At 44.0% G+C, this 22419-nt stretch overlaps 1 protein-coding gene across 1 annotated transcript in view; it reads left to right on the top strand.

Annotated features, from left to right (window-relative positions):
• Positions 1-22419, top strand: part of COL20A1 (collagen type XX alpha 1 chain) — a 204453-nt gene that overhangs the window by 136971 nt on the left and 45063 nt on the right. Inside the window, exons 27-29 of the mRNA XM_087720870.1 lie at positions 5969-6046; positions 6822-6908; positions 22318-22371. Coding sequence (XP_087576996.1) covers positions 5969-6046; positions 6822-6908; positions 22318-22371 — 219 coding nt within the window. The remainder of the gene's footprint in view (positions 1-5968; positions 6047-6821; positions 6909-22317; positions 22372-22419) is intronic.

Raw genomic sequence — 22419 nt, forward strand, 5'->3', positions numbered from 1 at the left:
ATCAGATTTTGAAATCTGATATTTTATTGATGTTATTGGTTGACTTACTGCGTTACAAAGGAAGAAGGCTTGTCACATATTCCTCCCACACCACAAAGGCTTTTTGGGAGGCATGTATAATGCATGAAACAGCTGATTGAGAGACATCAAAAGTTTAGAGATTCCTTGCTATTCTCAGAGGTCTGCACAGATTCTCACCTTTAAGAGTCTCTTCTTCTCTATCCATAACGATAAAGTTCAAATGATGTTTCAGAGAACTGACATAGTAATATTTGGAATATTCTTGGGATGGCAATGAATTTCTTTTCTGTATTTCTGTATTCCTGGGTGGTTTGACAAAGCAAATACAAGCCTTAAAAATAACAGACTATAATCTGAAATATAAATATATTGTATATCACCCATATTTACATACAGAGAGTCCTTAACCTAGGACCACAGTTTATCCTCAAATTCCATTGCTAAGCAAGTGAGTTTTGCTCCATTTTATGACCTTTCCTGCCACAGTTATTAAGTGAATCACTGCATTGTCCAGTTAGTCACATGGTTATCAAGTGAATCTGGCTTCCCCCATTGACTTTGCTTGTCAAAAGATTACCAAAGGTGATCACGTGATTCCGGGACACTTCATAAATATGAACCATTTCCCAAGCACCCAAATTTTGATCACATGACCAAGGGGAGGCTGCAAGTATCGTGTGAAAAATGGCCATGTCACTTTTTTCAGTGCTGTTAAATGAAGTTGAAAACTTACTTTGGAATATAGACTAACAGAGTTGGAAGGGACCTTGGAGGTCTTCTAGTCCAACTCCTTGCCTAAGCAGGAAACCCTACACCACTTCAGACAAATGGTTATCCAACATCTTCTTAAAAACGTCCAGTGTTGGAGCATTCACAAGTTCTGGGTTGTTCCACTGATTAATTGTTCTCACTGTCAGGTACATTTCTCCTTAATTATAAGTTGCTTCTCTCCTTCATTAGTTTCCACCCATTGCTTCTTGTCCTACTCTCAGGTGCTTTGGAGAATAGCTTGACTCCCTCTTCTTTGTGGCAACCCCTGAGATATTGGAAGACTGCTATCATGTCTCCCCTAGTCCTTCTTTTCATTAAACTAGACATACCCAGTTCCTGCAACCGTTCTTCATATGTTTTAGTCTCCAGTCCCCTAATCATCTTTGTTGCTCTTTTCTGCACTCCTTCCAGAGTCTCCACATCTTTTCTACATCATGGTGACCAAAACTGAATGCTGTATTCCAAGTGTGGCCTTACCCACGCCTTGTAAAGTGATATTAACCCTTCACGCGATCTTGATTCTATCCCTGTTTATGCAGCCTAGAACTGTATTGGCTTTTTGGGCAGCTGCTGCACACGGCTGGCTCCTATTTAAATGGTTGTCCATTAAGATTCCAAGATCCTTCTCACAGTTACTACTATTGAGAAAGGTACATCTACTGTACCTGTGCATTTTGTTTTTCTTGCCTAAATGTAGAACCTTACTGTATGTTCAGGGGTGGTATTCACTTATTTTCCCTACCAGTTTTGCAAATGTGAGCACGCGTGCATGCTCGCTTAACTCGCACGCACCCTGTCCATGCTTGCACTTGGCCTTCTACACATACACTTTGATAGCGCGCGCAGCTTGCACACACGCACATAGCTTGAAAACGTGCCTAAATACGATGGCATAGAGCTGGGGTGGCCACGATTTCCACTACCATTTCAGGTGAACCAGTCCGAACTGGCTGAATACCACCTCTGTGTCTGCTGCAGATCAGCAGTGGTGGAGAGGCCCAGAAGGCTATAGAAACAATATTCAAATAGTGTGATGTGTCTATATCAGTGGTGGGTTTCACATTTTTTTAGAACCTCTTCTGTAGGTGTGGCCTGCTTTGTGGGAGTGGCTTGCCAGCCATGTGACTGTGTGGGAGTGGCTTGCCGGCCATGTGACTGAGTGGGAGTGGCTTGGCAGTCATGTGACTGGGTGGGCATGGCCAACTTGTAAAATGTGGTGAAACTCACTTAACAACGCTCTTGCTTAGCAACCAAAATGTTGGCTCAGAATCTCTGGCATTTGAAGCACGCAAGTCTTAAAGCTGTCAAGTTACAAGACTCTTGCACCCCTAACCCTTTAGAAAAAAACCGCAGGGGTGTTCAAACTTGACAGCTTTAAGACTTGTGGACTTCAACTCCCAGAATTCCTTCTCCAGTCATGTTGGCTCAGGAACTCTGGCATTGAAGTGTGCAACTCTTAAAGCTGTCAAGTTCCAAGACCCTTGCACCCCTAACCCTTTAGAAAAAAAAACCCAGGGGTGTTCAAACTTGACAGCTTTAAGACTTGTGGACTTCAACTCCCAGAATTCCTCCTCTCGCTCTTCATCTTGATGATGTGCGGATGGGCGGGGGGAGGGAGCTGGAACCGGTTCTAAACGGCACTGTAGATTTGTGGAACCTCTTCTATAGAAGAGGTTAGAACTGGCAGGAACCCACCCCTGGTCTATATCTACAAAGATGAGAGTTGTGCACACAGTGAGATTCCCGATGGCACTCTTTGGAAGCCAAAGATAGACTTTGAAGGGGATAAGAAGAGTATCGATGCTTGTGAATTTTAGAATTGGAGGAAACTCTTGAGAATCCTATGCATAGCTGAGAAAAGGAAAGAAAAATATGGATCATAGACAAAATCTATCCAGGATTCTCAGTCATGACCAGACTCAAATTATCATAACTTTTGATACATGATGTGAAGATCTTAGCCTCTAGAGAAGTCTGTAACACTGAGAAATGAAGAAAGCGAAGAAGTTGACCAATAGCAACATTGAAATAATGTGCACGTTGTTGGAAAACCTGAAGGAGTGGTGCAATGGCCTAGAGGTGCAGCTCTCGCCTCACAATCAGGAGGCTGTAAGTTCAATCCTAGGTAGAGGCAGATATTTCTCTCTCTGGGCACAATGAGAATATATCTGCTGAACAAATCTCCGCATTGGCGTCAAGAAGGGCATCCGGCCAGTAAACACTCTGCAAGCTCCATTCAGTTGCCCAGATTCCACCCTGCAAGGAATTATGGGGTGGTTAAACAATGATGATGATTGTTGGAAAACCTGAAGATCGAGGTGGGGCATAAATCATCCTGGATAAGGTCCACTCTATGTGGCTGCTAAGAGTCAATACCAACTTGCCGGAGCAACAATCAAAATATTCAACCCTTGTGACCTCTAGACTGGACTTCTGCAACGTGCTCTACATGGGGCAGCCCTTGAAGAGCATTCGGAGACTTCAGCTTGTCCAGAATGCAGCCGCGCGAGCGATTGTTGGTGCACCTCGGTTCACCCACGTAACACCTATCCTCCGCGAGCTGCACTGGCTGCCTATTGGTCTTCGGATACGCTTCAAGGCGCTAGTCGTCACTTATAAAGCCCTTCATGGTATTGGACCTGGGTACTTGAGAGACTGCCTGCTGCCAATTACCTCCAATAGACCGATCAGATCCCACAGATTAGGCCTCCTCCGAATTCCATCCGCCGGCCAATGCCGACTGGCGACTACCCGGAGGAGAGCCTTCTCTGTGGCTGCTCCGACCCTCTGGAATGAGCTCCCCGTGGAGATTTGAACCCTCACCACCCTCCAGGCCTTCCGCAAAGCCCTTAAAATCTGGCTGTTCCGACAGGCCTGGCGCTAAAGAGCTTTTGCCCCCCCCCTCGAATGGTATGGTTGTTATGTGCTTTTAAATTGTGTATTGTTCTGTTCGTCTTTTTTATCCCTTATCTGTACCCCCTTCCCTGACTTGGATTGTGAGCCGCCCTGAGTCCCCTTTGGGGAAAAGGGTGGCATATAAATGCAATAAATTCAATTCAATTCAATTCAACCAGACCTGAAGAAGCTCCTTGGATGAGAAGTGAAACATCTTCAAGGAAAAAGACCAAGGGAGTCCAGTTGCCTGGATAATTTTTGAGACAACGATGATCTGGATGATTGTGAATCTCCATCGATATAGTTGAAATACATTTATTTATTAATGTTTTCTATTTCTGTGCCTTTTCTGAGTTGCTCGCGGAAGCAAATAACCCTAAACTTTAAAATACTCAATGAAATAATAAAAGTAGTTAAACTAAGACGCTGCCAGGCACAAGGAATCAAGGTGCCCGACGCGTGGAGTTCAAGTTCAGAAGATTTATTGCTCAAACTTAGACAGAAGAATCTAGTCAAGTAACAGCCTGTACTAAATTGGCACTAGATAAGAGTCAATGGAATTCACAGGGAGCTGAGCTTGAATCGCTTGTGGCAACAAAAATGACTCCAGCCTGATAACTCTCTTAACTCCATCCTCCGATTGCTATAAAATGGAGATTTTAACATTAGGTGGTCCAGCCTATCAGATGTGATTTATTCAACAAGATTAACAGACAGGAGCATTTGTGGGGATGAAGAAACAAGATCTCAAGCTCACCAAGAAGGCAAGTACAGGAACATCATTCAAGGACTACCCCTTCCATGGCATCCACCCAGTTGCCAACCACCCACATTTTGATGATGTGACCATGGGGACGCTGCAACAGTTTAAAGTGTGAAAAGTGCTCATAAATCACTTTTTTCAGTGCCATTGTCAGGCCTGTAGTTATATTCCTTTTAGGTTCTTTGGCCTGCCACACTTTCTTTTGTTTCCCTGTGCTGTTTCATTAGTCTAGTAGTTGGGAAGGGGGAATAGAAAGGAGTAGAATGGTGGGATGTGTTGTTGTCATTCTTTTCTAGAAGCCCAAGGTCATCTTTTGTCTCCGCACCTCTGCACCTGACCGGAACCAGCTGGGTGGAGATGCCAGCGTGGCCGAAGAAGATTGGACCATGTGATGGATTTATGGGTGTGGGGATAAGATCATGAACTTTCTGCTGGGTGGAATCCCAGGAAGTTTTTCAGATTTGGGATTCCACAGATGTACCAAGATGTCTGATTTATTAAATTGGAACTTTAAGGATAGTTTTGCCTTGGACTCTGATTTAATTCTGCATGATACTTGGAACGCCGACAGCCATTGTAAATCCAAACAGTCACTAAACAAATGGTTGTAAGCCGAGGACTGCCAATAAGCTAGTTCTGTTTTATTGCAAGGTTAAATTAACAGAATCTTTCTAGTTTGAAAATACAACTCTCCCGCCATCATTTTTATATCCTGAGAGGTTAGGGAGTATCCTTTCAGTTATTTTCTCTACCCATTATGCAGCTGTGGCCTACATCCAATCCTATCCCATCCTATCCTATCCTATCCCATCCCATCCTATCTTATCCAGGGGTGAGATCCTACCAGTTTAACAACCAGTTCACTGAGCACGCGCTGTGTGTGCGCACACAGTTTACTTGAAACTCACCTTCCGCATTACTGCTGGCGAGGAAAACAGCTGAGGCGCAGCAATCCACTCTGCCATGTCGATCAGCTGGGCTTCAGAAAAGGGAATATAGGTGAGTATAGCGCAGGGCTGGCCGGCCGGACCCACTTCCAAGTTGGAGCAAACCGGTTCTCTCCCAGCTGATAGTCAGAGTTACCAGTTCACGCGAACCGGTCGAAACTGGTAGAATCCCACCTCTGATTCTTATCCTATTTTATCCTAACCCATCTCATCTCGTCCCGTCCCATCCCATCCCATCCTATTCCATCTCATCTCATCATCCTGTCCTGTCCTATCCTATCCTATCCCATGTCATCTTACCCCTTCTCGTCCCATCCCATCCTATCCTATCCCATCCTATTCCATCTCATCTCCATCTCATCATCCCTTCCTGTCCTGTCCTATCCTATCCCATCCCATCCCATCCCATCTCATCTCTAGGCAGCATCTCTTCCCTCCATCTCTCAAGGCCATTCCCACATACCGTTACAAAAACAGAAGGCAGCCACATGACACCCTTTTGCCCCATCCATGCAGGATTCACAGAACCATCTTTTTTGATATCTGTCTTCTCTTTCTCTCTCCTTTCTAGCTTCAGTTGCAATCACTGCAAATTGTGTGCAGCACTTCGTGGCCGGAAGAAGACCGATGTTGTGAGATACCAGCTTTGGTAAGAATGGAGAGAAAAGAAATGAATTAATTTGGTTCACTAGGTGACGTTCTTAAAAAGTACAATTGCTACTAGATTTTCAAAATAGCTGTTAGGAATATAATTCTAATGGTTGGGTTGGCAATAATATAAATCATGTAACAATGCTGTACCTGTTTCTTTAAACCATACTGTAAAATGTGATTGGTTGCTGTTTTCCTCAATCGGCCATAAGAGGGAGCCAGAATAACTGTTAGCTCTCTGTTCGTTAGATGCTGGGCTGATCTGATCTGAGTGTTTTGGAAGCTGGCTGTTAGAAAGTGCCATGAGCTATTGTAAGTTTTGCAACTGCTAGCAAACTTTGAATGCCGAACTGATTATATGATACTGGACTGTGTTATTTGGATTATCCCTTAACTGAAAGACATTGATGACTGACTGTCTTATCCGTGTATGACTTGGACTGTTTGATGGACTCTGATACCTCTACTTCCACGAAAGTAAAAGCCTATTTAAACTGCAGTGTCTCTGTATGCTGGTTTGTGTGTTTTCCAACACAACTCTCACAACGCTTCTCTGAACGCACTCGCTCTCCCAACGGGGAGCTTACCCAACAATAGCCTTTGAGAGCTGAGGTTCCACAGCATCCCTTCAAAGAACCAATACTGGCTGCTTACTTAGCAGCTGAAGGCAGACAGAAGCAAAGGAGGGGACCAAACTGTTTGTGTTCCACAGTGGAGCATTTGTACTTTGTGCAGTAAGAGTCACCTTGTTCTTTTTTTTCTTCTTATTTCAGAGGGATGAAGAATCTTGTCCCAGTTTGCTTCCTTCCTGCAGCTGCACATCTGACGTCCCAGGACTTCCTGGGCCCCCAGGCTCTCCGGTAAATGAAGCATTCAGTAACACTTTGCAGGAAGAAAAATAGGTAGTTGATGCCTTATGAAAACACATCAGACTTATTCATGCAAAAAATATCACTCTATAAAGCCTTAGCAAGGCCACACCTAGAATACTGCATCCAGTTTTGGACACCACGCTATAAAAATGATGTTGAGACTCTAGAAAGAGTGCAGAGGAGAGCGATCAGGATGATGAGGGGCCTGGAGACTAAAACATATGAGGAACGGTTGCAGGAACTGGGCATGGCTAGTCTAGTGAGGACAGGGGTGGGTTTCTCGCCCCGTTCCAACCGGTTCGGTTCGGCAGCGGGGCCGGTCCTCATGCACGCACGCGGTGCACGCATGCGTACTAGCGTCTGTGCGATGCTCCAGCTGCTCCTGGAGGATCGCGCAGGCGCTGTATGCGTCCTGCGCATGCGTGGAAGCGCAGAACTCGTCAAAACCGGGTAAGGAGCGCGGACGGGCAGGTGGGCTAGGCTTTTTATAACTTGTTCAGTCCCACCTCTTTGTTTCCTGTTCCTGTGTAAGAAATGTATTCTGATTGGTTGTCAGACTCCCATGGGGCCATGCAGGGGCTACTCTCTAGGCTGTGTTTTGAATCCAGGTATAGATGAGTTCTCAGATGCCATGTGGTCAGTTGAGTAAAGGGCCAATATTATCAGGCCTTTACTCCCATCCCCCCTGGGGCTGCAGTGGAGAGGTCTTTATTATGTAAAAGGGACTAGCCTGGCCTTCTCAATGGCCCATTAGCCGCCCGGAGTCCTTCGGGAGTGGGCGGCATACAAGACAAATAAAATCAAAATCAAATCAAATCATTAACAGTGGGGATGGGCAGGAAGCTACAGGCAACTATTCTGTCTTTTAAAACACGTTTCTTTCTTTTCACATCCAGAGAAATATTCTGCCTTTTCAATATTTCCTAGGATATTTCATTTTTCTGGGAGAGGGCTGGGTGATAACTTCCCACACCCACGGTAGACAGTTTGAGATTGAAGCTGTGAGGATTTGAGGATGTAACAACGGAGTCAGGTAGAGCATTCCAGGCGTTGGCCACTCTGTTGCTGAAGTCATATTTTCTGCAATCGAGTTTGAAGCGGTTTACCTTGAGTTTTTCCCCACAATGTATTCTTGCGGTTGAAGCTGAAGAAGTCGTTGGCAGGCAAGACATTATAGCAGACAATTTTGGCAACTTTTAGATGGATGGACTTCAGCTCCCATAATTTCCCAGCCGACATGGCTGGCTCGTGAATTCTGGGAGTTGAAGTCCACACATCTTAAAGTTGCCAAGGTGGAGAAACATTGGACTGTAGGATAGGCGACAACTGTGGGCAGCTGCAGCATTAAATCTAATTGATCTGCTGAGCTTGGCACCGAATGCTTATCGTTGAACAACCCCCTGGCAGGTTCCTGCAGCAGCTGTGAGATTTTGGCAAGCACAGAATGGCCAATTCCAAGCAGCTGGTCTGAAGTGGGTTGCCTGTGGCAAACCGCACAGCCAATGCAACTGATGTCAGTAGAAGAGATGTCAGCCTTGACTCCCCTCCAACCTCTGTGGTCTCCATGCCACACAAAAATGGCACATCTGCCTACACGGAGTTGTCAAGAGTTTGTTGCAAAAATCAAATCCAGAAAGCACACACAGATACAGTAACTGATTCAGCAGGATTGATTTAAATAAGAATCTTTTCTATGCAAGAATACACACACACACACACACACACACACACACACACACACACCAGCGGTGGGTTTCAAAAAAATTTGGAACCTACTCTGTGGGTATGGCCTCCTTTGTGGGAGTGGCTTGCCGGCCATGTGACCTGGTGGGAGTGGCTTGCCGGCCATGTGTTTTCTTTCTTTCTTTCTTTCTTTCTTTCTTTCTTTCTTTCTTTCTTTCTTTCTTTCTTTCTTTCTTTCTCTCTCTCTCTCTCTCTCTCTCTCTTTCCTTCGTTTTGTGTCTCTGTCCCTTTTTCTTTTTTTCTTTCATCTCTCTCTCACTCTTTTTCTTTCTTTTTCTTTTTTCTTTATTTATTTCTTTCTTTCTTTCTCTTTCTCTTTCTCTCTCTGTGTCAGTCTGTCTGTCTCTGTGTGGGGGGGGGAGTGGTGGGTTTCAAAAAAAATTGGAACCTCTTCTGTAGGTGTGGCCCGCTTTCCGGGTCCACTGGTGGAACCTCTTCTAACCGGTTCGGTAGATTTGACGAACCGGTTCTACCGAATAGGTGCGAACTGGTAGGAACCCACCTCTGACACACACACACACACACACACACACACACACACACACACACACACACTACTAACAGCAGAGAACAGTTTCATTTCAGTTCAAATCAGCAGACAAGGCCAGACTAGTTTCGTTTTAGAGCTGAACACAGAGCTAAGCCACGCCCAGACTCCTTGCTTGGGATTCAGTTTCCAAACAGCCCTCATTGGCTGACTTAGTGGCCATGCCTATTCATTGGCTGACCTTGTTACCATGTCTCTGCCAGTTCATGAATATTCTGACAAGAGTCAGTTCTCAATCATAAAGAGGCTTCTGCCCTGGAAAATAGATCACTATGCAGGATATGTGTTTGGGTATGTATTGATTTGTGGGGATGGGTGTGTGTGTGTTTGTATTTCATCCAGAATTAGCAATAGCAATAGCAGTTAGACTTATATACCGCTTCGTAGGGTTTCAGCCCTCTCTAAGCGGTTTACAGAGTCAGCATATTGCCCCCAACAACAATCCGGGTCCTCATTTTACCCACCTCGGAAGGATGGAAGGCTGAGTCAACCCTGAGCTGGTGAGATTTGAACAGCCGAACTGCACAACTGCACTCAGCTGAAGTAGCCTGCAGTGCTGCATTTAACCACTGTACCACCTCGGCTCTCATATTGAAGAACAAGGAATTGAAGGGGAAGAACAAGGAATCTGTTACTGAGTGGCAGTAAAGAAAGCCTAAACACTCATTTAGGAAATAATGTTTTATTTATTTTTTGCACAGAAAGCAAAAATTCTTTTTTTTTTTTCATAAATATTTTATTCAATTTTCACATTCCATTTGCAATCATTTATATACAGGGTATTTACTATAAGAAAAGAAAAAAAAAAAAGAAAAAGGGAATAAAACGAACAAGTAACGAGAAAACACAACTCATCATTCACAACCCCACCTAACCCTTGCATCCTCCATACACCCCATCTACCCCCTCCAACTTTCCTTTCTCCCTCTAACACTCCCCTCCTACTTCCCTTTCCCCTCAAACCTTCCTTCTCCCCTTACTCCCCGGACACCCTCCTTACATTCCCCTTACTCCTTCCTTACTCCTCCCTCTTCTTTCCCTCTACCTCCCTCCTTGGTGTATGCCTTTATTCGAGTGTTGTTTGATCTGATAAAAGTAAAATGAACCAAGGAAAAAATAATAATAATAATAATAATTAAAAAAAGAACCACCGTATATAAATACATTCTTGTTCTTATTAAAACTATGTTAACACCCCCCCACCCCCACCCCCACAATCCCCATCCCTAATCCTCCCGACTTCCCAGGGCCCACACCTGGCACTACCTTCTGTCTAAAATATCTTGTATACATATGGATTAAAAAATAAAAGTATATATCAAAAGAAAAGAAAAGCAGAGAAAGAAAAAAAAAAAGGAAAAAAGAAAAGAGAAAAGAGAAAAAAGAAAAAAAAGAAACCACTCTTGTGTTGATCTCAGCCCCCCATCTTTATCTATACTTAAATAGTATAAATCATTCTATCTATATTTTATTCTCGTCTCTTACTTCTTTGCTATTTACCCCAACCTTCTGTAGACTCTCCCGTTCCCTTCCTAAACCTCATGATCCCTTCCAATAAAATTTAAGCAGCGTGGTTCATGCCATATATTCAAATATAACTTTACAGACAAGTAATCAAACTTTCCCTTCTAGTAAAATTTAAACAACGTAAATGATCTTTCTTTACCCCTTTTTCAAACAGTAATTCAAAATAATAAATAACTTAGTTCATTCCACATGCATTTTACCCTCATCCCTCACTTGTCTGATATTTACCACTATCAAATTTATACTAGCATTTGTTTAAAATATAACTCAAAGTGATTTGTAGCATGAATCATTCCACATATTCCAATAATACTTTCAGCAAGAGTCAGTTAACCTTCTATTTTAAGGTAGTCCCTTCTAACAGAGTTTAAACAACATAAATCATTCTGCATTCTTTTTACAGTTATCTTCCCAAGCGGCTTCCTGTTCTAATAAGCTTTAAACAACGTAGATTTTGCCCTCTTCCTTGCTTGTCTGATATTTACCACAAATAACGTAGTTCATTCCACATGCATTTTACCCTCATCTCTTGCTTGTCTGATATTTACCACTATCAAATTTATACTAGCGTTTATTTAAAAAGTAACTCAGAACTATTACAACCAACTTTCCCTTCAAATAAAAGTTAAATAGCATGGATCATATTCAAATAATACTTTCAGCAAGAGTCAGTTAACCTTCTATTTTAAAATAGTCCCATCTAACAAAGTTTAAACAACATAAATCATTCCGCATTCTTTTAACCACTATCAAATTTATGCTAACGTTACTTTAGAATCTAGCTCAAAGTAGTTTCACCCAGCTTTCCCTTCTGATAAAAATTAGTCCACTTTTTCTACCGGAGAGAGGTCTCAAACCCCCATTCAGTCCTCAACTTTAGGAAGTCTTTTGAAGTATCTAAATTCTCGATCTGCGTTCTTCTGCTTCTCTGAGGGAGGAGGGGCTGCCCCCTCCATCTTGCAGCCGCATGGCCAGCCGTTTGCTTTCTCCTTCCGCTTGTCTCTCCTCTCTTCCAAGCGCGTCAGGAAGTCCCGCCTTCAGAATCCTACAATAGAAATCTTGAGCCTCCGAAACAGAGTTAAGACGAAATCTTTGATTCTCAAATGTAACTGTAATACCGGCAGGGGCCTCCCATCTGTATCGAATCTGTTGACTCCTAAGCTCCTTAGTTAAAAAGGTGTAATCCCTTCTTGCCTTCAACATCTGAAAAGGAATATCTTTGAAAACAATCAGGTCCTGGCCTTCAACTCGAAAACTGTTATTATGAAACTTTTGCACAATCGCATTTCTAGATTCTTTTGTGGAAAAATGTATAATTATGTCCCTCGGGAGTTGTCGCTGTTCCGCTATCAATGAGTTCTGGCGATAGATTTTCCGAATCTGCCAATCAAAGTTAAGTCCCGGGCTTCCCAGCGCATGGCTGAAGGCTTCAGCAAAGGTCTGTTTCAAATTCTCTTGCTCCTTTTCACAGAATCCTCTGACTCTAATTGCAAATGCCTTCCTATTAAAATTTAACATCATAAGCTGTTCTTCGTTATTTCTAATTTTTTCTTGTAAAATTTGAATATTGGTAGTCAAATTAAAATTAGCCTTCTCCAGACTTTCCAATTTGTTCTCTATTTCAGCAGAGTAGTCTGACAGGGCAGACACGGCTGCAAACGTATTCGCCTTCATTTGATTAACTTTAGATTTTAGATCATCATAAAGTTCCAATACAAATTCCCTAATTTCTTCCTTAAAAGCATTAAACATTTTAAAGAGATATTCCTGTGTTAAAAATTCTCCAGTAGAGGGCGTAGGAGACAAAGGCTGTGTTTCCAGTAAACATTCTTTAAATTCTTTAGACACATTTGTAGCAAGACGCTTCTTTGATCTGGGTGCCATAATAAATAAACAAGTAAGCAGCGCTTCGCTCCCCTCTATTTCCAAAGAAGAAGAGTTTATTTTGTTAAGGAGCGGTCTGCAGGAAGATAACACCAGCTAAGTACATCCAGTATCAATCATCCACGGAGAGAAATCGCCATTTTGAGGTCTATTTAGACAAAGAAGTCTTTAAGACGAATGGTGCTGGTATTTAAGATAGTAATAAAAGCATAAATCTCACAGGGGTGGTACCCTCCCGTATCAATTCTAGCTTGAAAAAACTTTGTTTTGTCCTGGGGGGGGCTAGCCTGTCTGGGGCTGCCAAAAAAAAAAAAGGCAGCTGAGAAGAACTGGCCGGAGATAAAAGCTCCGCTTCGGCTGGATCTAATCTCTTCCACAGCCAAAAAAAGAAAAAGGCTGTGGCTTACGAATAGACCCTAGTCTACGGAGCTATCCTCCCTGCCCCTTTCTTAGCCAAAAAGGGGTGCTATCTATGATCTTATTTAGATATACAGACCAGATCTCTGAGGAGCTCGGTGGAGCCCTCCTCGGCAACAGGCCACGCCCCCAGGAAGCCCAGAAAGCAAAAATTCTGATGGGCTGTGGGTGACCTCCAAACATATGGATTCATGAAAAAGCAAATATTCATAGTTCAATGTGGAAGAGAACAGTTCCAGAAATAGAATAAAATCTCCATAGCTGAGGGTTGAATTGTGGAGTCCTTGCTGCTCTCTGAGCTTGGTTTTTTTTATGTAGACACTAGCTGGATACCCATGCTTCATGATGAAACTATGTGATCGGGTAATGTAGGAGATATCTGGTTCACTCCAGTTCAATCTATCGACTCAATGGTGGTCGGAGATTGAAACACATAAGGGAATATCGCTCCCGCCACCTTGAGTCTGGAAGCAGTTCCATAGGTGGACATTTTGATGAGGTACCGACGTTTAGTACTGCAAGGAGCCCCAGACTGCTTCTGAGTGAAGGAGTGGAACGTCTGCCAGTTTGAACTGAGGTAACAGAATGTGAGGCAACTGGCAGTTGGATCAGAATTCTTTTCAGGTGGGGAGGGGGAGTAGAATTCCTTAGCATCATAATGTGTTAATTACTGTATAGGAAATACTAATGATCTGATGGTCATTTCGAAAAATCCTTTCTTAGAGAGGACCTAGAAGCCAAGAGGAACATACATGCCAAATTTCAAGTTTGTAGACTTTACGGTTCTGGAGATTTCGTGATGAATGAGTGGCATTTGGCTTTTATCTAGAGAGATTTCATGACCCAGCTAGGTTATATCTTCAGTGCTGGAAGGGAGTGGGGTTCATTCTCTGTATATATGCAGTAATGTGCTCAGAAACAACCAATAGACTACAGGCAGTCCTCGACTTACAACCACAATTGAACCTCAAATTTCTGTTGCTAGATGCGACTGTTGTTAAGTCAGTTTCCCCCCATTTTACGACCTTTCTTGCCACCATCGTTAAGTGAATCACTGCAGTTGTTAAGTTAGTAACATGGTTGTTAAGTGAATCTGGCTTTCCCAATGACTTTGCTCGTCCGAAGGCCGCCCAAAGAGGCTCACGTGATCTTGCAACCATCATAAATATGAACCAGTTGCCAAGCGTCTGAATTTTGATCATATGACCATGGGGGTGCTGCAACAGTCATGTGAACAAATCACTTTTTTCATTGCCATTGTAACTTTGAATGGTCACTAAATAAACTGTTTCAAGTTGAGGACTACCTGTATTAACCACACGGCATCACTGTAGTATATAAACCAAGAAAAGTCCTCCAAAATACTTTAAGTAAAAGAGCCAGTTGCCCAAGAAAAGAAACAGAAGTCCTCTACAACTAACAGTGTAAGGACTGTAACAGTCACTATGTAGGACAGATAAGTAGAAGACTAGCAGTAATTGGACACCAATTAGCAGGTAGAAGGCATGATGGAAAGTCCTTGGCAGACTTAACCATAATTTCAGCTGTGAAACTATGAGTATCCTAGACAAGCTAAATCCCCCCCAAAAAAACAACCCCTAAAGAATTCCTGGAATCCTGGTACTCAGACAAATAAGCCATCAACCGGCACATAGAGATAAATGATATGTACACACTATTCAAAAGAGACAATGAAAAGGTTAAAAGGAAATAAAAAGACTGGAACACCTCCCTGGTCAGCAATCAACACCCAGACAAGGAGAGCTTAACACTGGGATTAACACCTGACACACAACCAAGCAATAAAAAAAAGATATGGAGACTCTAGAAAGAGTGCAGAGAAGAGCAACAAAGAGGATTAGGGGACTGGAGACTAAAACATGAAGAACAGTTGCAGGGACTGGGTATGTCTAGTTTAATGAAAAGAAGGACTAGGGGAGACATGATAGCAGTGTTCCAATATCTCAGGGGCTGCCACAAAGAAGAGGGAGTCAAGCTATTCTCCGAAGCACCTGAGAGTAGGACAAGAAGCAATGGGTGGAAACTAATCAAGGAGAGAAGCAACTTAGAACTGAGGAGAAATTTCCTGACAGTTAGAACAATTAATCGGAGGAACGGTTTGCCACCAGAAATTGTGAAATCTCTAACACTGGATTTTTTAAGAAGAGATTGGATAACCATTTGTCTGAAATTTATGGGGTTTCCTGCCTAAGCAGGGGGCTGGACTAGAAGACCTCCAAGATCCCTTCCAACACTGTTATCCTATCCTATCCTATCCTATCCTATCCTATCCTATCAATATCCTAATTGTTTACTAACTCAGGCAAACAATCAACTTAATCAAGGACCTAACAGCAAGAAAACAACATTTCCACAAGCACTGACAGAGCAAACTATGGCATATAAATAGAGAGCAAATTCTACTTCCTTCTAGCACTGATGAGGTTACCTAGTTGGGCAATGAAACAAGCACATGAAAGAAACCAAGTTCAGAGAGCTCCAAGAACTTCAGAGTTCCAGAAATGCATAGATAGCAATAGCAATAGCAGTTAGACTTATATACCGCTTCATAGGGCTTTCAGCCCTCTCTAAACGGTTTACAGAGTCAGCATATCGCCCCCACAGTCTGGGTCCTCATTTCACCCACCTCGGAAGGATGGAAGGCTGAGTCAACCTTGAGCTGGTGAGATTTGAACCGCCAAACTGCAGATAGCAGTCAGCTGAAGTGGCTGCAGTACTGCAGCCTAACCACTGCGCCACCTCGGCTCTAGATGATGTAATAAGCTGGAAATTAGATGCAATTTAGTCATGCACAGTACATTAGCCTATTGATTTCAGTGGGGTTTTAGTTTATTTATTTCAAGTATTGTTAAAAATGAAAGATATATAATAGATAATAGAAGATATGTACGGTAGATAATAGAACAAAAATAAAAGTTATTGATACAAGAGAATATTCGTAGCTCAGCATGGAACTGTGGGGCCCTTGGTGCTCTCTGAACCTGCTGATTTTCTTCCAGATGTTTCATTACTGAACTAGATAGCCTCATCAGCAAATTCCACTACCTTCTGACACTGATGATGTTACCTAGTTTGGTAATGAAAGGTCTGCAAGAAAACCGCCAAGCAGAGTGTACCAAGGACCCCACAATGAAAGTTATGTTGTACCCTTAAGAGTAAGAGGTGAATTTGTAAAAGAAATTTGAAAGTTGTTTTTTATCATCCTTTCTTTCCTCTCTGCAACTGTTTCTCTCATCTTAATTATTACTTTCAGTTAATTTTTATTTATTTATTTATTAATTAGACTTATATACCGCTTCATAGGGCTTTCAGCCCTCTCTAAGTGGTTTACAGATTTTTTTAGCAAATTGTGTCAGCAACTTGCCCCCACAGTCTGGGTCCTCATTTCACCCACCTCGGAAGGATGGAAGGCTGAGTCGACCTTGAGCCGGTGAGATTTGAACAGCCGAACTGCAGATCGCAGTCAGCTGAAGTGGCCTGCAGTGCTGCACCCTAACCACTGCGCCACCTCGGCTCTTTTTATCTTTCTTGTTTAAAAATCTGATTAATTTATCAACGAAAGGGTGAAACCATCTGGAGGCTGGGTGGAAAAAGGAACATTTATTGAAATGAGTTATCAACAACTTCCCTTATTCAGATATTTTTTTTTAAGCCAGTAGGATATCATATGGGCTTCTTATTAAACAACATTTGTTGTTTTGATTTTACGTGTTCATTATGATTTGGAAGCTGCCTTCTGTGGCTTAACATATGGTGGGAACTTAGTTGTGGCTTATTTAATAGACTGGATAGTGCAATTTATGGACCTGTAAGCTGTCCAGAAATACAAAGTAAGATAATTGAAATAAATAAATGCCCCGATAAATGTCATTTTCTGGTGAATATCATCAGTACTAGAAGGGAGTGGAGTTTGCTTTTATTTTCATATCTTCGTGGCTTATCCTGTCAGTGCTGATCAGTTGCTTCACAAAAAGTGTTCTCTGCCTCAGGCAGAGAACAGCTATTCTGCACTCCTCCCTCAGATGTTCTTTGAAATACAGTTTCCCAGCATTCCTTTTTTTAAAAAAAGGTATTTATTGAATTTTCTAATATTTAAAAGACAAAACACAAAACACAAATTTACACTTATAATAGCTTTTCCATATCAGTATCCATATCTTTCGTAACAATCTTCTTTACAAAAAATTATATCTCTTTATCATTATCCTTATTTAATACGCACTATATATTATACTTTTACCGTTTGTACCTTACGTTTTATGCTTACTCTCAAGCCAGGAATGTCATCTATTCCAAATTTGATAGTACTTGGTTTCTTCCCTCTCCTTCATTTCCATAGATAGTCTATCCATTTCTGCACATTCATAGATTTTCCTTCTTATAATTGGGTCTGGGGGAAGAAACAATGGGTGGAAGCCAGTGGTGGGTTGCTAACCGGTTTACTACCGGTTCGCTCGTGCTCACACGCAACACTTCTGCGCATGCGCAAAAGCGTCTGGGCAGGTGGGCAGAGCCTCCCGCCACCGCCACTACCGGTTCGGCCGAACTGGGCCGAACCGGGAGCAACCCACCTCTGGCGGAAGCTTGTCAGAGGGAAATCCAACCTGGAAATAAGGAGGAATTTCCTGACAGTGAGAATGATTAATCAATGGAATAGCTTGCCACCTGTAGTTATGGATGTGCCCCCCCCGCTCGAGTTTTTCAGGAAGAGATTGGATAATCATTTGTCTGGCATGGTATAAGGATTTCAGCCTTGGGCATGGGCAGGGGGTTAGACTAGAAGACCTCCAATGCCCCTTCCAGCCTTATGATTCAATTGTATGGTAATGGATGTTAGAGATAATGATAACAATAATGATTTCCCTGCCTTGAACCAGAGTTTGGAAATTCAGACATTTTTTTTCCACCAAGCACCATCTCTTGATCACTCAAACAGTAATGGATCTTCTTCAAACAATGACACCAGTATGTGTCCACACCAGTGGTGGGTTTCAAAAATTGTTCGAACCTACTCTGTGGGTGTGGCCTCCTTTGTGAGAGTGGCTTGCCACCCATGTGACCGGATATGAAGATGCCGACGACACTTGTCAGAACCACCTTAAATTACCTCACACACAGCACTGGCATGCATAAGAATAGGATGTAAACTTGTTTTTTAAAAGGCATCTTTGGTTTGCGTTGAAACAACTTCAACACACGCAATGTTCTGATTGCACCACAAACGCAGTAGTCATCCTTACCTTTCACAGAGGCCCTGAGTTTTATAAATATGAACATGATAGTGTAGAATAATCACATCCAAGGACCAGTGGTGGGTTTCAAAAGATTTTGGAACCTCTTCTGTAGGTGTGGCCTGCTTTCCGGGTCCACTGGTGGAACCTCTTCTAACCGGTTCAGTAGATTTGACGAACCGGTTCTACCGAATAGGTGCCAACTGGTAGGAACCCACCTCTGGTCCACACACACACAGACACACAGAGGGAGGGAGGGAGGGAGGGAGGGAGGGAGAGGGAGAGGGAGAGGGAGAGGGAGAGGGAGAGGGAGAGAGAGAGAGAGAGAGAGAGAGAGAGAGAGAGAGAGAGAGAGAGAGAGAGAGAGAGAGAGAGAGAGAGACCAACTGAAATGAGTAACAGGAGACCCTCCTATCCCCGTATCAACTCTTTGTAAATAAAGCTTGCGAATTGTCAGCTCACTTCCCAGTTGTGCATCTGTGCTGGGAATGCAAAGCAGCCTCGGTTGAGCTCTGACTAAGCTGAGTCAATCATTCAAAGGATTAAAAAAAGGCCAGGTTGAAAATGTCTCCTGGACACCCTCAAAGGCCTTGTGTTGGCAGGGTGGCTTCTGCCGTAAATGAAGCTGGAAGGATTTCTGCCTTTCCTTTCCCCAGCACAGAGAAAACCAGGGATTGCTTTCTTTTATTCTAGCCATTTCGGTTGCAAGTGATTGGAATACAGATGAGGGCTGATGAAGTCAGGAGCACTTTGTGAAATGAGAATGGGACACACACACAGACACACACAAACCTATTACTGTAATAAGCCACCCTCCCTTGTATATCCGTGCTCACATTTAACAAAGTCCCCTGCATCTGGCATGACCAAATAAAGGCAGGCAGAGTTAAGAGTGCTATTTCCCATTGTTGGGAAATGGAGGTTGGATGGCTGCCAAGGCAAAGTTTTTAGCTGTTCTCCTGTGCCGACAATAGCAGGTCAATAACAGAATAACAGAGACCCTGGAGGTCTTCTAGTCCAGTGTTTCTCAACCTTGGCTACTTGAAGATGTCTGGACTTCAACTCCCAGAATTCCCCAGCCAGCGAATGCTGGCTGGGGAATTCTGGGAGTTGAAATCCAGACATCTTCAAGTGGCCAAGGTTGAGAAACACTGTTCTAGTCCAATCCCTTGCTCTGTCAAAATCCTCCTGAATTAAGAGTCTTATCTTCCAAAAATTTTAGCTATTCCTTCCAACTTGGTGTCATCCGAAAATGTGATCACCTGTCCCTTCAATCCCCATAGAGGTTGAAGAGCAGTGTGTGCCCAAGACAGAACCTTTAACAGAATAACAGAAGGGACCTTGGAGGTCTTCTAGTCTAGCCCTCTGCTCAAGCAGGAGACTCTATAGTAAAATGGCTGTCCAATTTCTTTTTTAAACACCTCCAGTGTTGGAGCATTCACATCTTCTGGAGGCAGGTTGTTCCACTGACTAATTGTTCTCACTGTCAGGAAATTTCGTTGCTCCTTGACTAGTTTCCATCCGTTGCTTCTCGCCAGTGATGGGTTCCGGATCCCGTTGCAAAGAGAACAGTGCAACGGGACTGGGCACCCACCACATGAACATGGGCGGTGCGCGCGCATGCATACTTAACGCCCACGACGCCTCCGTGATGCTCCAGCTGCTCAGTGGAGCATCGTGCAGGCGCTGTAAGCTCTGTGCGCAGGCGTGGAAGCCCTGAAAACTTCAAATACGGTAAGGAGCACGGGCGGGCGGGTGAGCCCTCCGGAGCAGAGTACCAGAATGATACCTGGTGCCCCCGGCAGGCACCTGTACGCCCGTACTGGGGCATACTGGTCGTAACCCACCACTGCTTCTCGCCCTGCCTTCAGGTGCTTTAGAGAATAGCAGGTCAGATTCATCCAGGGAACAGCACTGGAGAAGGACAGGAAGAGAGTTTAGAGAGAGTTTTATTTCATTTGTATGCCGCCCTTTTCCCTGAAGGGACTCAGGGCGGCTCACAACTCAAGCAAGGGAAGGGGAATACAGACTGTTGACAACAACACAAAACAATACATAATTTAAAACACACAACAGTCATACCATTCGAGATAGGGGCAATGATTCTTTAGCCCCAGGCCTGTCGGAACAGCCAGGTTTTAAGGGCTATGCAGAAGGCCTGGAGGGTGGTGAGGGTGCGAATCTCCACGGGGAGTTCGTTCCAGAGGGTCGGAGCAGCAACAGAGAAGGCTCTCCTCCAGGTAGTCACCAGTCGACACTGGCCGGTGGATGGAATTTGGAGGAGGCCAACCCTGTGCGATCTAATTGGTCTGGTGGAGGTAATTGGCAGCAGGCGGTCTCTCAAGTACCCAGGTCCAGTACCATGAAGGCCTTTATAAGTGACGACTAGCGCCTTGAAGCGTATCCGGAGACCAATAGGCAGCCAGTGCAGCTCGCGGAGGATAGGTGTTACATGGATGAACCGAGGTGCACCCACAATTGCTCGCGCGGCTGCATTCTGGACAAGCTGAAGTCGCCGAATACTCTTCAAGGGCTGCCCCATGTAGAGCACGTTGCAGTAGTCCAGTCTGGAGGTCACAAGGGCACGAGTGACTGTTGTGAGAGCCTCCCGGTTCAGGTAGGGACGCAACTGGTGTCTTTATGCTATTTTCCCCCACTCTCCCTTAAGATAATCAGGATTTAGTTCTCAATGGGGTTTCGTTATCCCAGACAAATCCCTTGTGCAATCTGGAGTTTCTCCTACACTCATGATTCCTGCTCGAAGAACAGGGTGGCAGTGGTGGCTAGGAGAGCCTTTGTGTTGCGTGCCAGTTTCACTCTTTCCTGGATTGTGAGGCCCTACAACCTGGGCTGTCATCCTCTTTTTCTTTCCTTCTATTTTCTCAGCATTCTAGATTACTCGAGAAACAGACTTCATGCTGTTATCCAAGCCTGATTTCTGATATCTCCAAGGTCTTCTTTTCTTGCAACTTAAATAGTGGTCGGCTGCTGGGGGGGGGGTGTCTCAGGGGTTCCGGAGAACCTCTAGCTAAGATTCTTTGCAGTTTGGAGAACCCCCAAATCCCACTCCTGGCTGGCCTAGTGTCAGGCCATCTTTTCTTTTGGATCTTTGGCCTGCCACACTTTCTATTCTTCTACTATGCATTTTCTATTGTGGGAAAATGGGAGACGGGAATGGTAGGAGTGAGATGTGATGTAGCCATAACAACATTCTTTCTAGAAAGCCAAGGTCATCCTTTGTCTTTGCACTTCTGCACCTGACCGGAACTGGATGGGTGGAACTGCCAGCATGGCAGTGGGAGATTGGACCATGGGATGGACTTGTGGGTGTGGGGGGCAAGATCTTGAACTATCAACTGGGTGGGGAAAACCAGGAAGCTTTCAGATTCGGGTTTCCCCAGATGTGCCAACATGACTCTCTTAATAAATTGGAACTTATAGCAATACTTTGCCTTGGACTCTGATTTAATTTGGGATGCTATTTGGAACCTGGCACCCAGCCCAGCCCACCCCTCCCAGGAGTCCCCATGTGGTCCATTTTGGATGCAGGCAAGTGCTTGGGGACTCAGGGAGGGTGAAAAACAGGCCTAGTGGAAGTTTGGGAAGGCCAGAAACAGGCTGTTTCCAGCCTCCAGAATGCCTCCGGAGCCTGGGAAGGCCGTTTTCATCCTCCCGGAGGCTCAAAAAAAGTCTCTGGAGTCTGGGGAAGGCAAAAACACCCCACCCACCATGGTGCAGGAGGCCTACTAGGCCACGGCCACCACATCCACGTCCATCCAGTAGCAAGGCAGGGAAGCCCTTGCTAAAATTTTCAAAGCCCGCCCCTGAACAGAAGCTTCTGTTTTTCTACTCTCTTCTCAAGATGGTTGAGGTTCACTTTCACATTTCTCGTGAGCTGGGGAAATAGAAAATAGAGAACACGTGGGTCCCTCTGAGATGTAATTGTCCATAAATAAATGCATCTTAACCCTGTCCATCTTTTCTTTGAATTAGGAACTCATTCTATGGATTTGTCTTCCTTGTGCAGGGCAATCCTGGGCGAAGGGGCCTCCAGGGAGAACAGGGGGAGCCGGGCCCCAAGGTAAGTTGTGCGTGACATCAGAATGAATCAATAATTTATTGAGCGGGA

This window comes from Thamnophis sirtalis, unplaced genomic scaffold (assembly GCF_051295495.1).
Source record: "Thamnophis sirtalis isolate CommonGarterSnake01/CBP01778 unplaced genomic scaffold, rThaSir2_p1.2 scaffold_7, whole genome shotgun sequence".
Lineage (NCBI taxonomy): Eukaryota > Metazoa > Chordata > Lepidosauria > Squamata > Natricidae > Thamnophis > Thamnophis sirtalis.